The sequence below is a fragment of the Budorcas taxicolor genome, chromosome 24 (genome assembly GCF_023091745.1).
Source record: "Budorcas taxicolor isolate Tak-1 chromosome 24, Takin1.1, whole genome shotgun sequence".
Classification (NCBI taxonomy): domain Eukaryota; kingdom Metazoa; phylum Chordata; class Mammalia; order Artiodactyla; family Bovidae; genus Budorcas; species Budorcas taxicolor.
This window is the reverse complement of record NC_068933.1, coordinates 24,872,810-24,888,988: the sequence shown is the minus strand read 5'-3', so window position 1 is coordinate 24,888,988 and position 16,179 is coordinate 24,872,810. Positions and strand designations below refer to the sequence as shown.

General features: G+C 38.2%; 1 protein-coding gene across 1 annotated transcript in view; it reads right to left on the bottom strand.

The window, feature by feature from the left end:
* The window catches only part of TNKS (tankyrase), a 148,666-nt gene that overhangs the window by 97,178 nt on the left and 35,309 nt on the right, over positions 1 to 16,179 (bottom strand). The window contains exon 3 of the mRNA XM_052661493.1: positions 12,720 to 12,815. Coding sequence (XP_052517453.1) covers positions 12,720 to 12,815 — 96 coding nt within the window. The remainder of the gene's footprint in view (positions 1 to 12,719; positions 12,816 to 16,179) is intronic.

The following is a 16,179-nucleotide window of genomic DNA, read 5'->3' as shown; positions in this document are numbered from 1 at the left end:
CTATGAGACTACAACTGAGAGTCCAATCATACCCCTCACAACTCACAGTTGCTTAAATTTAGGTTTCTGATCAGCAGATAGCTTTAGAAAAATAAGCACGCCATCCAAACTGTCCCTTGTTCACGTGGTTACACTCAATACTTAAATATTCAGAGTATATATATGAGAATAGACTGGTTCCAAATACTATAGGAACCAATCAAAAACAGTTTCAAGGCTTCTACTTCTAGGAAAATGGAGTATATGTACTTTTCCATACTTTTCCCTCTAAGTACACCTTTAAAAACCTGGACATCATATAGAAAATATACATGAGAAGACTCTCAATGATGGACAGAAGAAGGCATACTGGTTAAAGACCTTGGAACCCAAGGAAAGACATGGTGGTGAGTTCCCAAGTCCTTTTTGTCCCATACATCCAGACTTTGCAAATATGCAAAAAGGCAAAATGGTTGTCTGAGGAGGCCTTACAAATAGCTGAGAAGAGACATGAAAGGCAAAGGAGAAAAGAAAAATATATCCATCTGAATGCAGAGTTTCAAAGAATAGCAAGGAGAGATAAGAAAGCTTTCCTCTGTGATCAGTGAAAAGAAAGAGAGGAAAACAACAGAATGGGAAAGACTAAAGATCTCTTCAAGAAAATTAGAGACACCAAAGGAAAATTTCTTGCGAAAATGGGCACAATAAAGGATAGAAACAGTATGGACCTAACAGAAGCAGAAGATACTAAGAAAAGGTGGCAAGAATACACAGAAGAACTATACAAAAAAGATCTTAATGACCCAGATAACCATGATGGTGTGATCACTCACCTAGAGCCAGACATCCTGAAATGCGAAGTCAAGCCTTAAGAAGTGGGCCTTAAGAAGCAACACTACGAACAAAGCTAGTAGCGGTAATTGAATTCCAGCTGTGCTATTTCAAATCCTAAAAGAGGACGCTGTGAAAATGTCTTCGGAAAACTCAACAGTGGAAAACAAGTTTGGAAAACTTGCCCAAAGAAAGGCAAGGCCAAAGAATGTTCAACCTACCGCACAATTGCACTCATCTCACAAGCTAGCAAAATAATGCTCAAAATTCTCCAAGCTAGGCTTCAACAGTACGTGAACTGAGAACTTCAAGATGTTCAAGCTGGATTTACAAAAGGCAGAAGAACCAGAGATCAAATTGCCAACATCTGTTGGATCACAGGAAAAGCAAGAGAGTTCCAGAAAAACATCTATTTTTGTTTTATTGACTAGGCCAAAGCCTTTGACTGTGTGGATCACAACAAACTGGAAAATTCTTAAAGAGATGTGAATACCAGACCACCTTACCTGCCTCCTGAGAAATATGTGTTTAGATTAAGAAGCAGTTAGAACCAGACATGGAACAACAAACTGGTTCAAAATTAGGAAAGTAGTACATCAAGGTTAAAAACTGACATCATGTGAAATGCCGGGTTGGAAGAAGCACAGCTGGAATCAAGATTGCTGGGAGAAATAGCAATAACCTGAGATATGCAAATGACATCACCTTTATGGCAGAAAAACATCTATTTCTGCTTTATTGACTATGCCAAAGCCTTTGACTGTGTGGATCACAATAAACTGTGGAAAATCCTGAAAGAGAAGGGAATACCAGACCACCTAACCTGCCTCTTGAGAAATCTGTATGCAGGTCAGGAAGCAACAGTTAGAACTGGACATGGAACAACAGACTGGTTCCAAATAGGAAAAGGAGTATGTCAAGGCTGTATATTGTCACCCTGCTTATTTAACTTCTATGCAGAGTACGTCATGAGAAACGCTGGACTGGAAGAAGCACAAGCTGGAATCAAGATTTCCGGGAGAAATATCAATAACCTCAGATATGCAGATGACACCACCCTTATGGCAAAAAGTGAAGAGGAGCTAAAGAGCCTCTTGATGAAAGTGAAAGAGGAGAGTGAAAAAGTTGACTTAAAGCTCAACATTCAGAAAACGAAGATCATGGCATCTGGTCCCATCACTTCATGGGAAATAGATGGGCAAACAGAGGGAACAGTGTCAGACTTTATTTGTTGGGCTCCAAAATCACTGCAGATGGTGATTTAGCCATGAAATTAAAAGATGCTTACTCCTTGGAAGAAAAGTTATGACCAACCTAGAAAGTATATTCAAAAGCAGAGACATTACTTTACAGACTAAGGTCCGTCTAGTCAAGGCTATGGTTTTTCCTGTGGTCATGTATGGATGCGAGAGTTGGACTGTGAAGAAGGCTGAGCGCCGAAGAATTGATGCTTTTGAACTGTGGTGTTGGAGAAGACTCTTGAGAGTCCCTTGGACTGCAAGGAGATCCAACCAGTCCATTCTGAAGGACATCAGCCCTGGGATTTCTTTGGAAGGAATGATGCTAAAACTGAAGCTCCAGTACTTTGGCCACCTCATGCGACAAGTTGACTCATTGGAAAAGACTCTGATGCTGGGAGGGATTGGGGGCAGGAGGAGAAGGGGGCGATAGAGGATGAGATGGCTAGATGGCATCACTGACTCGATGGACGTGAGTCTGAGTGAACTCTGGGAGATGGTGGTGGACAGGGAGGCCTGGCGTGCTGCGATTCATGGGGTTGCAAAGAGTCGGACACGACTGAGCGACTGAACTGAACTGAACTTATGGCAGAAAGGGAAGAAGAACTAAAGAGCCTCTTGATGAAAGTGAAAGAGGAGAGACAAAAAGCTGGCTTAAAACTCAACATTCAAAAAATGAAGATCATGGCATCCGGTCCCATCACTTCACGGCAAATAGATGGGGAAACAATGTAAATATTGAGAGACTTTATTTTCTTGGGCTCCAAAAACACTGCAGATGGAGACTGCAGCCATTAAATTAAAAGACACTTGCTCCTTGGAAGAAAAACTATGACCAACCTAGACAGCATATTAAAAAGCAGACACATTACTTTACCAACAAAGGTCTGTCTAGTCAGACACATTACTTTACCAACAAAGGTCTGTCTAGTCAAAGCTATGTTTTCACCAGTAGTCATGTACAGATGTGAGAATTGGACATAAGCAAGCTGAGGGCTGAAGAATCAATGCTTTTGAACTGTGGTGTTGGAGAAGAATCTTGAGAGTCTTTTAGACAGCAAGGAGATCAAACAAGTCAATCCTAAAGGAAATCAGTCCTGAATATTCATTGGAAGGACTGATGCTGAAGCTGAAGCTCCAATATTTTGGCCACCTGATGTGAAAACTGACTCACCGGAAAAGACCCTGATGCTGGGAAAGACTGAAGGCAGGAGGAGAAGGGGACGACAGAGGATGAGATGGTTGGATGGCATCTGACTCAATGGACATGAATTTGAGCAAGCTCCAAGAGCTGGTGATGGACAGGGAGGCTTGGCGTGCTGCAGTCCATGGGGTCACAAAGAGTCGGACATGACTGAGTGACTGAACTGATACAGACTTTAAGAAGTGAAGAAGCTAGCAACTCAGAAAACACCAATAGGTCCAGACAAACAAAAGCCTGTTCTCTCAAGCCAAAGGACCAAGACAGGTACAGTCTAACATGACAGTAAACCTTCGGACAGTAACTGCCTCTTCCAGTCAAATACTTAAAAAAAACAACAAAAAAAAACCACAAAAATAAATATATAAGCAATTAAAAATCACACCTCAAAACAAACAAACAAAAAACCTATAGCTCTACCCCTACTCATGAAGCAAAGCCCATGGGATGAGCCTAAATCTGCAAGCTTATTAGGAACCAAGATTTCATCTTTTCCAGGTAATAATTAGCCCCTCCTCACCACAATGTTCGGAGAAGGCAATGGCACCCCACTCCAGTACTCTTGCCTGGAAAATCCCATGGATGGAGGAGCCTGGTAGGCTGTGGTCCATGGGGTCACTAAGGGTCAGACATGACTGAGTGACTTCCCTTTCACTTTTCACTTTCATGCATTGGAGAAGGAAATGGCAATCTACTCCAGAATTCTTACCTGGAGAATCCCAGGGATGGGGGAGCCTGGTAGGCTGCCATCTATTGGGTTGCACAGAGTCAGACACGACTGAAGCGACTTAGCAGCAGTAGCAGCAGCACCACAATGTTGGTGGAGACAACAGACTTCCACAGATTTTCACTACAGCCCAACAGTAATGAAGTCACTGCTCCTTTCTTCCTATGATGCCAATCAAGGCCATTTGGGGAAAAAAATCAGCAAGGATAGAGTAGAACTCAACAACACCATCAACCAACAGGATGGAACAGACATTTATAGAATACTTCGTCTAACAACAACCAGAACACATTTTTTTTTACATGCCCATTGAACATACACCAAAACAGACCACATTCTAGGCCATAAAACAAAAAATTTTTTAATGAGAAGAACTGAAAACATAACAAGTGTTGTCCAATCACAATGGAATCAAACTAGAAGGTATATTAAAAAGATAATAAATAATCTCCAAACACTTAAGATTCTGAGCAACATACATCTACTAAATATCTGTGGGCTAAAGAGAAAGTCTTAGGGAATTAAAAACTAACACATTGAACTGAATGAAAATGAAAATACAAAATCTGTGCGACACAATCACAGTAGCAGTATTTAGAGGGACATTTATGGCACATTAGAAAAGATGAAAAATCGCAAATCAGTTTTCTAAACACCTCAAGAACCTAGAAAAACAGTGAAATAAGCCCAAAGTAAGCAGAAGGAAATAATAAACATAAGAACAGAAATCTATATAATGGAAAAGAGAAAGAAAATCAATGAAAAAATGACTAGCTTCTTTGAAAAAGGTCAAAAAACTTAACAAACTTCTAAGCAACATTTATAACACAGAAAACACAGGGACTTCCCTGGTAGTCTAGTGGTTAAGACTGCTTTCCAATTTAGTGGCTGTAGGTTCAATCCCTGGTGGGGAAGGCTAAGAGCCCACATGCCTTGTCACCAAACAAACAAAAAACCTCATAAAACAGAAGCAATGTTGTAACAAATTCAATACAGAATTAGAAAACAAAAAGAGAAAGCACAAATTACCTATTAACAGGAACGAAACAGAGGATAACACTATATATCTTAAAGATATTAAAAACTGTCTAACAAAGGAAAACTACAACTAACTCTATACACAGAAATCTGACAGCTTAGATGAAATTCCTTGAAAGGCAGAAGCTACTGAACTCACACCAGGAAAAAATGCATAATCTAGTTACCACTGTACCAATTAGAGATAAAGAATTAATAGTACTCTTCCAAAAGAGAAAGTACCAAGCCCAGATGGGTTCACTGGTGAATTCAACCAAACATTCACTAAAAAAAAAAAAAAAAATCTCTTTCAGAAAACAATCTCATCCAGAAAATAAACGCAGATAGTTGTTGTTGCTCAGTCATGTCGACTCTTGGCAACCCCATGGACTGCAGTACGCCAGACTTCCCTGCCCTTCACTATCTCCCGGAGTTTGCTCAAACTCATTTCCGTAGAGTCAATGATGCCATCCAACTATCTCATCCTCTGTCACCCCTTCTTCTCTTGCCCTCAATCTTTCCCAGCATCGGGGTCTTCTCCAATGAGTTGGCTCTTCACATCAGGTGGCCAAAGTATAGAACACTTCCTAATTCATTCTATGAAGCCAGCATTACCCTAATACCAAAACAGATAAAGGTGTTCAGTTCAGTCGCTCAGTCGTGTCCAACTCTTTGCAACCCCATGAATTGGAGCATGCCAGGCCTCCCTGTCCATCTCAGACTCACGTCCATCGAGTCAGTGATGCCATCCAGCCATCTCATCCTCTGTCGTCCCCTTCTCCTCCTGCCCCCAATCCCTCCCAGCATCAGAGTCTTTTCCAATGAGTCAACTCGTCGCATGAGGTGGCCAAAGTACTGGAGTTTCAGCTTTAGCATCATTCCTTCCAAAGAAATCCCAGGGCTGATGTCCTTCAGAATGGACTGGTTGGATCTCCTTGCAGTCCAAGGGACTCTCAAGAGTCTTCTCCAACACCACAGTTCAAAAGCATCAATTCTTCAGCGCTCAGCCTTCTTCACAGTCCAACTCTCACATCCATACATGACCACAGGAAAAACCATAGCCTTGACTAGACGGACCTTAGTCGGCAAAGAAACGTCTCTGCTTTTCAATATGCTATCTAGGTTGGTCATAACTTTTCTTCCAAGAAGAAAGTGTCTTTTAATTTCATGGCTGCAGTCACCATCTGCAGTGATTTTGGAGCCCAACATAATAAAGTCTGACACTGTTCCCACTGTTTCCCCATCTATTTCCCATGAAGTGATGGGACCAGATGCCATGATCTTCGTTTTCTGAATGTTGAGCTTTAAGCCAACTTTTTCACTCTCCTCTTTCACTTTCATCAAGAGGCCTTTTAGTTCTTCACTTTCTGCCATAAGGGTGGTGTCATCTGCATATCTGAGGTTATTGATATTTCTCCCGGAAATCTTGATTCCAGCTTGTGTTTCTTCCAGCCCAGCGTTTCTCATGATGTACTCTGCATATACGTTAAATAAGCAGGGTAACAATATACAGCCTTGACGCACTCCTTTTCCTATTTGGAACCAGTCTGTTAAGGCATTACAAGTAGTAAAAACTATAGAAGAATAAACTACAGAAGAATATCTCTGGTGATGGAAATGTTTTGTATCTTGAGTGCAGCAATGTTGTGATACCATACCACAGTTTCACTAGACATTATTGTTTTACTAGGTGAAAGCAATGCAGACGGTACAGGGAACTTCCCTGTATAATTGCATATGAATTTACAATATTGTCAAAATAAAAGTTTAATAAAAATTGCAAAGAATAGTTATTAACCCTTATAATACTAAAGTATTAATGAATTCAATGTCCAATGTGCAATTTAAGAAAGCAAATGTTAACAGTAATTATTATAAGAATTTTTTAAAAGAACCATTCAAAACAGCAATTTGGTTGTAGTTGAGGTATTAATACAAAATGCAGTGAAAACACTATAAAGTTGCTACAGTTTACTGTGGAAAATGACAGTTGCTCTCAGAGTACACACTAACAGGTTATTATGCTTCACAAACAGGTGATTTTTGATGAGCTGAAAGATCATGCTGGTTTTAATGATGCAGGCCTGCTGGCTTTAATTACACAAAAGGCTAATAGGAAGAGATTGAGATACTAGAATTCTGGGTTATCCAAAAAGAAAGTTTCTATTCTCTTCCAATCCATGTACTTATGTCTGTTGTGTTTTTTAGTCACCAAGTCGTGTCTGATTCTTGCAACCCATGGACTGTAGCCTGCTAGGCTCCTCTGTCCATAGAGTTCCCAGGCAAGAATACTAGAGTGGGTTGTCATCTCCTTCTCCAAAGGATCTTCCAGACCCAAGGATTGAACCTGCATCTCCTACGTCTCCTGCATTGGCAGGCAGATTCTTTACTATTGAGCCACCTGGGAAATTCGTATTTATGTCTAACGGCCTATAACTCATATAAGGTTTACATACTTACATTATTTGAGTTGCCTCTTAACTATGAACAGCTCAAATATTTTGATTATTAGATCTTTCCTTATAGATTCTAAATATTGTTGTCTTAATATTTCAAATGAATGCTGAATTCAAGCCTACTGCCTAGAGAGCAAAGACTTGAGAAGAACATTTATAATGTTGGATAAATCAATTTATTATTAATTTATTAATTTAATTATTATTGAAATAATTAACTTTTATAATAATACAATGATAAATATTGCAGGCAATATTAATCAGGTAAACACTGTCTTCAATCATGGGAGACATAGTAAAAATGTACTACACATGAAAGGCAATAGGCTACACCGTAGTATGGGTGATGTGCAAAACAGTCAATTAACAGAACAACCAAAGAAGAGTAAAAATGAGGCCCTGGCTTGACATCTGGAATTCCGATGGGACAGCTGCAGGTTTGATCTTTCCAGAACTGAAATATTCTCAATCAAAGGAGCTATCCAAGAATTCTGTTGATAAAATGTTCAGTACGTATCTTACGCATCAGGTAGATACTGATTAAAAGAACAGAAAAAACTTTAGTGCATTATGTTTTAAGAGGTGTACATGACTATTAGCAATTCAAAATAATTTTTAAGAAGCAGAAAACTTTATAATCAGAACCTAGATGTACTTGTTTATTCAATAGTTTCACGTACTCATCCAAGTCCTGGGCACAATGGAGTGAGCAAAACACAAAAGCCCAAATTCTTGTGAAGCTTTCATTCTATTCGGGCAAAAAAAAATAATGATAACAAACTAATGCAATTTTAGACACTGTAAAGAAAATACAATAATAAATCTATAAGGGAACTAAAGTAAGCTGACAGGATTGAGGACAAGAAGCATTCCCTGAGGAGTAAACATCTGAGTGGAGATTTGACTGATGACCCATGTGAAGCTCTGGGCCAGTGTTCCAGTTTTAGTAAAGAGCATGCGTTGGTCCAGACACCAAAATGGGCTTCATCTGTTTGAGCAACAGCAAGCATCCTGCTGTAGCTGAAGCAGAGAGCTCAAGGGAGAACACAGAAGACGACAAGATCAGAGATGTGCAAAGCAGGGGTCAGACCATGGAAGGCTATGGTTAAGAGTCTAGATTTTATTCAGTGGTAATGAAACATATTGATGAGTTTTCTAATCACAGCACTGATTTATGCTTTAGAAAACTCACTCCAGCTACAGTGGGGGCAGAGACCCATTACGAAGCTACTGCTGTCAGGAAAGAAAGACAACAAAAAGCATATACTAAGGCTAGGGTAGTGGAGCTGGTAAGAAATGGTTGGCTTGGGGATTTGAAAGTATGGTAGACCTGAACAACTGATAGGTTGGTTTTGAAATGTGAGAAAAAGAAAGGAATCCTAAATTTTTGCTTAACTAAAACCTAGCAATCAGGATTCAGATCATTTTAAGTATTCACTGATCATGCTGAAGGTTTTCATTTTATCTGAAAAGCAGGAGGAAGCAGTGGAGTAGAATAACAACAACACAAAAAAGAGATAGGATTGCAAATAAATTTTGTTGATTTAGCACACCAGGCTCAGCACGCTAAACATTAAGACCCCTCAATGTTGCCTTTAGACTGAGCCACAGCTGATTCCTTCTAAAAAGGGAGCCAAAAGCCAACCCATCAATCACAGATTAGAATTTCCTCAGAAGTGCAATGAATCCAGATTAAAGTTTATTCTTGAGACACCCTGCTGCAAATATATCCCTCTTCCTTATTCCCTTACCCCTAAATCTACTAGGAAACTTCTGGGACAAATGACCTTGGCAACCCTGTGATCACCTAAACTCACTATTATATCCCTGTCATCCTGGCTTCGGCCAGCTATAACTCTCCTTTGGCCATCTAGTCTTTCCCAAACTCTAAGCCTCAATCTGCTGTCACTTCTTGTTATGACCCAACTTCCCACTCTGCCCCACAGAATCCCCTTTACATGATTAACCAACACTTCTACATCTTTATCCTCTTCAATGAATACTCCCTTTGTCACCCACCTTCAATTTACATGTAGCTCTCTCAAAATAATATCACATACAGTGCAGTCCTTTAAAAAGGAAGTCCCTCATTCACCAAATTCTCTGTTTCATTCAGAAGCAGAAACGTGTGTGGACGCTAAAACTGAATATGGTAAAGAAGATAATGCCAATGGAATTGATAAAATAACTTTAAATTCATAAGAAAGAATAGAGGATGAAAACAACCTACCTAAATGGTAAACACTAGAAGATTAGCTCAAAAAACTAAAATGTATTCATAGAAGGATACCATGAAGTCTTTATAAATTCATGTTGCGGAATAATACTTTGCACCTTCTGGGGATATTCATATAACTCAATTTTTAAAAAAGATTATTAAGCAATATATAATGTATAAGGCTGATTTGATTAAAGAGAAAGAATAATGTGGGGTGTGTGCGCTCAGAAAAAAAGGTTATAAATAAAATATACAAAAATGTTCTCTCTAGGTGGCAGAATAATGAGCAATTTTTTTCTTTTTTGTACTTTTCCTATTTCCTCCAATTTCTAAATGAATATATTTATATACCTAGAACAAAGGTCAAAATAAATAAGTTTTTAAAAATTCATCATCTTAACACACTGAAACTGCTCCTCAATGAAATTTACACAGGCTTGTTTAAACTTTTCCTATCCTTGTTTCCTAAAAAACAAACAAACAAAAAAAACAAAACCATATCCAAGTCCTTCAGTTGACTGCCCAGAAGTTCAGACTTATAAACCAAAATCACAAAACCCTCAAGATCTCTTCTAAGCACATCAGTCACTTAACAAAGAGTTTAATGAGCTTTTCCAATTAATTATTCTCTTAAAAATGCCTAAATGACTATCCAAAGCAGATGGCTATAAGCTGGGGTCCTTTAGCTGTAAAACCAGAAGTATGTTGTTGTTTTATACAGCTCTGTAAAAACCCATGCATTCTTTATACAGAAGAGGGTATTAGTAATTTACATATTTAAAATATTTACATATTTAAAATATTCAGTAAAAGGGATTTTCACTTTGCTAATTTCTTTTAAAGATCATACATATACCTATATGCAATTTTGGCTAATGCACAAGAACAGTAACATAAAAAATACTGGACCCTCAAGGTAAGTAACGATACTACAACTATATCTGGCATGAAAATAATGACACATCATCCAGAATAATCTCTAATAACTCTAAATTAAGGCTTTCCTTTCAAAAGATTATCTTTTTGTCAGTGCTCAATCTTTTAAATTTAACTTTGGAAATATTACTTCCACCATATTTCCATCAGAAAGAACTGCTTAGAAGAGAACCTGCATGGGCAGAAACACATTTTAGAATATATTTCATTGCATTATATAACACAAATGTGTAAATATCATTAGCTTATATTTTCTACAAACATTTTCCACTAGAATGTTTTTCTTATAAATCATACCTGAAAAGTTGTATATCATTTCCAAGAGAGCATATTCTTGAAAAAAACAATTAATGAGCTCAGTATTACGACCAAGAAGAATTTAATACTTTCCTACTAAGCAAAATACAAGCTAGATGCTTTTCAAGTGAAGTTTAACAGACATAGTATTGGTCCTCCAGGAAATCTTTGGGGTCTATGAGTTATTCTGCCAAATTTCTTTCCCAAACTAACAACAGGCAATATAATCTCCCATGAAATTCATTTCCGATTAGAAGATTGTTTCTTGTTGTTAATAACATATTCAAACTTTGTCTTTTAAAAAAAGTGAAAGTGGATCTAAGCAGTGCTGCAGTAAATGAACAAATCTAGACCATGGACAAGGCAGGTGCTGAGGGTTGGAGAGAAGCAAAGGTCAGAGGGAGGACACAGAGGCACAGACAGTCTTGGTCAGCTTTTATAACATCCCTCTCTTGCTGTGAATCGTATTTCTCCTTTGGTCAGAGACCACTTCAAGGCTGCAACTGTTGCCCAGGGCTTTGTTAAATGGAAAAACTGAAAGGCTGTGGAACCTAAACAGCAGACCTGAGGCTAGGGACTTTCATTTCATTATTTAAAACTTCATAATTACATTTAAATTTTTCCTTATCTACTCTGGTTTAAAATAGCTTCATCCCTCTCGTGTATGTTATCTTGATTCAGCAACCAAATCACCTAATTAACCTTTTATTAATTTAGATAAATCAGATAACTCAGATTTAGCAGAGATTATATTAATTTTAACACTGAGGGAAGTTGTCCTTCTATGTAGAATAATTAAGCAAAAGTCCACATAATTTTAAACCTTTCTGTATATAGATATTTTTCATTCATGTCAGGGACTTTGTTAAAAATGGACTCTAAATTTAAAAGTAAATACAAGATTTATTTTTCTCAAGTTTGGCCAGATTTAAAAGGAAGCTAAAAGTCATTTACTTTCATGCAACCTGAAACAATACTGTTAGCACTGCAGTGACTAAGAGGCTCCAAATTACAAAGGTCAGTTAAGTAAAAGGCAAAGGCAGCAGAACTCTGATGCTAAGAATAAAAACAAAAATAGACCCAACGCAGCATTTTGCGAATGAAGATCAATGAAAATGGTTGCTCAATATCACATCACTCATAGCATTATTTCCTATGTTGTTATTGAGAGCCTTTCTATTCCAGCATTCCTTCTTTGCTCTTCTTGACATCGGCCTTAATAAAACCAATACTTAAGCCCAAATTTGTATTATCTGAAGTAAAAAGGCAATGCATGGCCTCAGTTAAAAAGTACTTATTTAGTTATCATGGGGAGAAGATAATGATAAAAAATATAAATAGAGTGGCAAAGGGAGGAGCAGCACCATATTTTATTTAATTATTGACCTAAGCAATGAGGCAGCAGGTTGTCTTTCCGATCAAAACTACTTTTATAAAGTAACACAAATGCCCTTGCTTGCTCCATAGTGAAGGTCTCCACAAGATTTAACTGAGAAGATGAAGTACAGGAAATGAGGATCTAAACCATAAAAAAAGAAAGTGTAAAATGTGAATAATTATGTTTTCATTTCATGCTGTAATTCTCAGACATTCTAAGCAGAATAAGCAATCCTATTGCTTCTGCTGTGACAGTATAGCAATTATGGTTAACAGTTAACATAACAAATCAATAATAAAGTAGAGGTAATGGGATATATTTCTTTAGCTTTTATGAGCAGGAAAAAATAAAAGAAAATTCAGAACATAAAGGTTTTATACAAGCAAGCTGATAGATCTAGTAGCTAGTAGATAGGATAATTGGGCAGCTCTGTCTCCTTACCTGTGAGGACGGCTTTGGCTGAAGGATCTGCCAGGTCCAGGGCTGACTTCCCATCGGTGTTCCGAATGTTTGGATCAGCTCCGTGCTGCAGCAGCACTGTGCAGGGAAAGCAGAAACAGTATCTTACCTCGGGGATACAAAGAGTATTTACTGGTAAGTGTCGCCTCGGCATGGTGTAGGCATAAACATACATTGCACGATTTTCTCTTTTAAGAAAAAAAAGCAAAGGAAGAAAAAGCAAGAGAGGAGGAAAAAAAGCACTGCAGCAAAGGCTCCTCTCTAGAGTACAGCGAAGTTGGCAACTTGTGGTACAGGATTATCACGTGACTGAACATCATAAACATGAAACTAGAGAAATCTTGCCACAGACAGTTTGGGTTTGCCTCCTTCGGGAGGCAGGATGGGGAGCTGTGTGCTCGCTGCCTCGCGCTGGGAAATCCGCTCACGGTGAGCCTGCCCTGTCTTTCCTACCACTGTGGCTGCTTGTTGCTGCCGCTGCTTCGCTGCTGAACTTCCCACCGTTTCCTCGCCTCAGAACGGTTGTAATACTGGGTAAGCCTTTTAGTGCTCACCGCTTACATATGTGGCAACTCACTAGAACACACTGGCTGGCTTCCAGGAAGTTTACCAGACACAGCAATGCATGCAACTCGGGTTCCCTGCAGTCAAGCTGCAGAAAACAACTGCCTTCCACAATAATTCTGGCCATCAAAAATTTTTAGAATCAGTAATTTGATCACTATAATATATGCTGAGGAATGAATGTTACACATGCTATTATGGGTAAAAAGTAGCTAAAGAGAATTTTGAGAAGTGTAGGCTTCCAAAAGAAAGAACACTGTTTAATTATTAATTCAAAAGGTTTCAAATACATTTGGTATGTGTGTGTATAGGGATGTTCAATCACAAGTTATTCTAATAGTTCAAATTTAACACAAGATTTTGTGTACGCCTGGAGAGAACAGGAGTTGTTACCATTTACCAACATTCTATAGGATAAATTTAAAACAAAGCAGAAATATTCAATTCTAATAAATGGTTAAAGACATTATATAATGACTGTTATGTGTCCCAGATTTTCATTCATTAATAGTCTTATGCTAAAGTACATACAATCTTTTGGAATATTGGGAATGCAATCCTCATATATTACTAAGTAATAAATCCTGCTGTTTATAAGGCTTTTCCTCTCCCTCTAATGCACAAGCCACTTAGTCAATGGCTTTATTACAAGGTATAAAGGAACAGCCTTATCTAGATTTGGGAGGCAGCTGCTAGGACAATGTACACCAGCATCTCTTGCACTAAACCTTGGGTACTCTGAGATTTGGGGTAATAACAACTAGCCATGGCTTGAAAAGATGCAGTGAGATTTTGTCAAGACTGTCTATAATATTTCATTCTTGATTGTAAGCAATGAACATAATTCATTTCCATATGTTTATAAAGTGACAAGAGCTAAGTAGCACAAAATAGCAAGTACCATAATATCAAACATCATACTATCAAACTGCAGTTATTCTTTCCTCATATAATGAATAAGCTTTCACTGCAACTAGGTAATTTTTTATTCCAAGAAGAAATCCCAACATGAAGATTTGGCTTATAATGGGTCTATACCATGAAGTAGGCTCATGTATCAAATGTAAAGATGACAGTTATTGCTCTATCTTTACTTGTTGAGTGATCACATGCAAAGGGTAGGAAAACAAAGAAATAACAGCTACCATGAAAAGCTCAGTTTTTTAATTGCATACTTTGAGAACTTAAGAACCTGCTTTAAACAAGAAGTAAAGAAATATGTTAGTTTAAAAAGCCTTGACGGTAATATGATGGGAGCTTTGACTTTGCAGTTTAATGAGTGGCAGAGGCAAAACAATGAAAGCCTTATTGATCCTCCAAAAGTCACCTAAAGCCTCAACCTTAGCTGTTATATCTTTGCTATCTGCAACAGAAATCTGCCCTTACAGTTTAACTGCAGTTTTGTTTTGTTTTAGCTCATTTTTAAAGGATTAATCTTTTCACTAGAAATATCTGTTTTCTTAACATTTTTGAGTCATATGCATTTCATTCACTGGACTTGAACACACAGAAATATCACTGCAGAGTTATGTAGCAACAGGGAAGAAGCTGGATTTTCCAAGCCACATGCTGATAACAAAATTCAAATATCAAACCATTTAAATTGACCAGATATGGGTAAAAAAACTCACAATACCGAGCAGAGTTAAGAGCTTAAGGAGCAATAAAGGTATCTATAACTGGACCAGAAAAGACCTAAACTTACCTAAGTTTTTAGAAAAGGACAGCACTGAGGAGATTAAATGAGAACAGAAATGGGAGCAAAAGTACTAAGCACAGAGACTGATAATACGTATCAGCTAATAATAATAATAATAATTGTGTTTAAAACACATTTTAAAATTTATTTGTACTCTCAACTCTAGCACTAACTACTAATTCTATGTTGTGTCCTAGAGCCAAACCTTCAGATTTTAACTTTTTCTGTAAAGGCCCAGAGAGAAAATATATTAGGCTTTATAGATAATATGGTCTCTGTCCCAACTACTCAGCCTTGCCTCAACTCCATCATTAAAGAGGAAAAGCAGTCACAGACAATACTTATCCTATGTGTGTGGCTCTGTTCCAATAAAACTTCACTAAAATTTGAATTTTGTATAATTTTCATGTATAAGAAAATTTACTATTATGGTGAATTTTAAGAAAGCACTTAAAATATAAAAACAATTCTTAGCTTAAAGGACATATCAAAAACAAGGGTTGAGCATGACCCATAGTCACAGTTTGCCAACCTTGACCTTGGGCAGTAACAGATAAAGTGTGGGCAGGGATAGACCAAGTGCAGTCTATGGACTGTTCTACTCTCAGAATTCTCCGTAATCGACATTGAGATAACCACAAAAAGTAAGAAGCATTTAAAACTGTGTATGTCACGTAAACATTACTTTTTCCAGTACTTTCTCTTTATTGTAGTTTACAAAATTATTGGCCTGCCATTCATTGAGGAAAGAAAAAAACTGGTCCCTAACCACAGCTTGAGAAGCACAACTTAGACAATTATCAGGTCTACAAAGTGAAGGAGTTGGACTGTGCTGTCCTTAGTCACTCAGTCGTGTCTGACTTTTTGTGACCCGATGGACTCCATGCAACCCCACCATGGCTCCTCTGTCCATGGGATTCTCCGGGCAAGAATACTGGAGTGGGTTGCCATGCCCTCCTCCAGGGGATCTTCCAACCCAGGGATCGAACCCAGGTCTCCCGCGCTGCAGACGGATTCTTAACCATCCGAGCCACCACAGAGGATTTCTAGGTATCGAGAATGGTCTCGGCTTCCCTGGTGGCTCAGACGGTAAAGAATCCACCTGCAATGCAGAAGACTCAGGTTCGATCCCTAGGTTAGGGAAGATTCCCAAGAGAAGGGAATAGCTACCCACTCAAG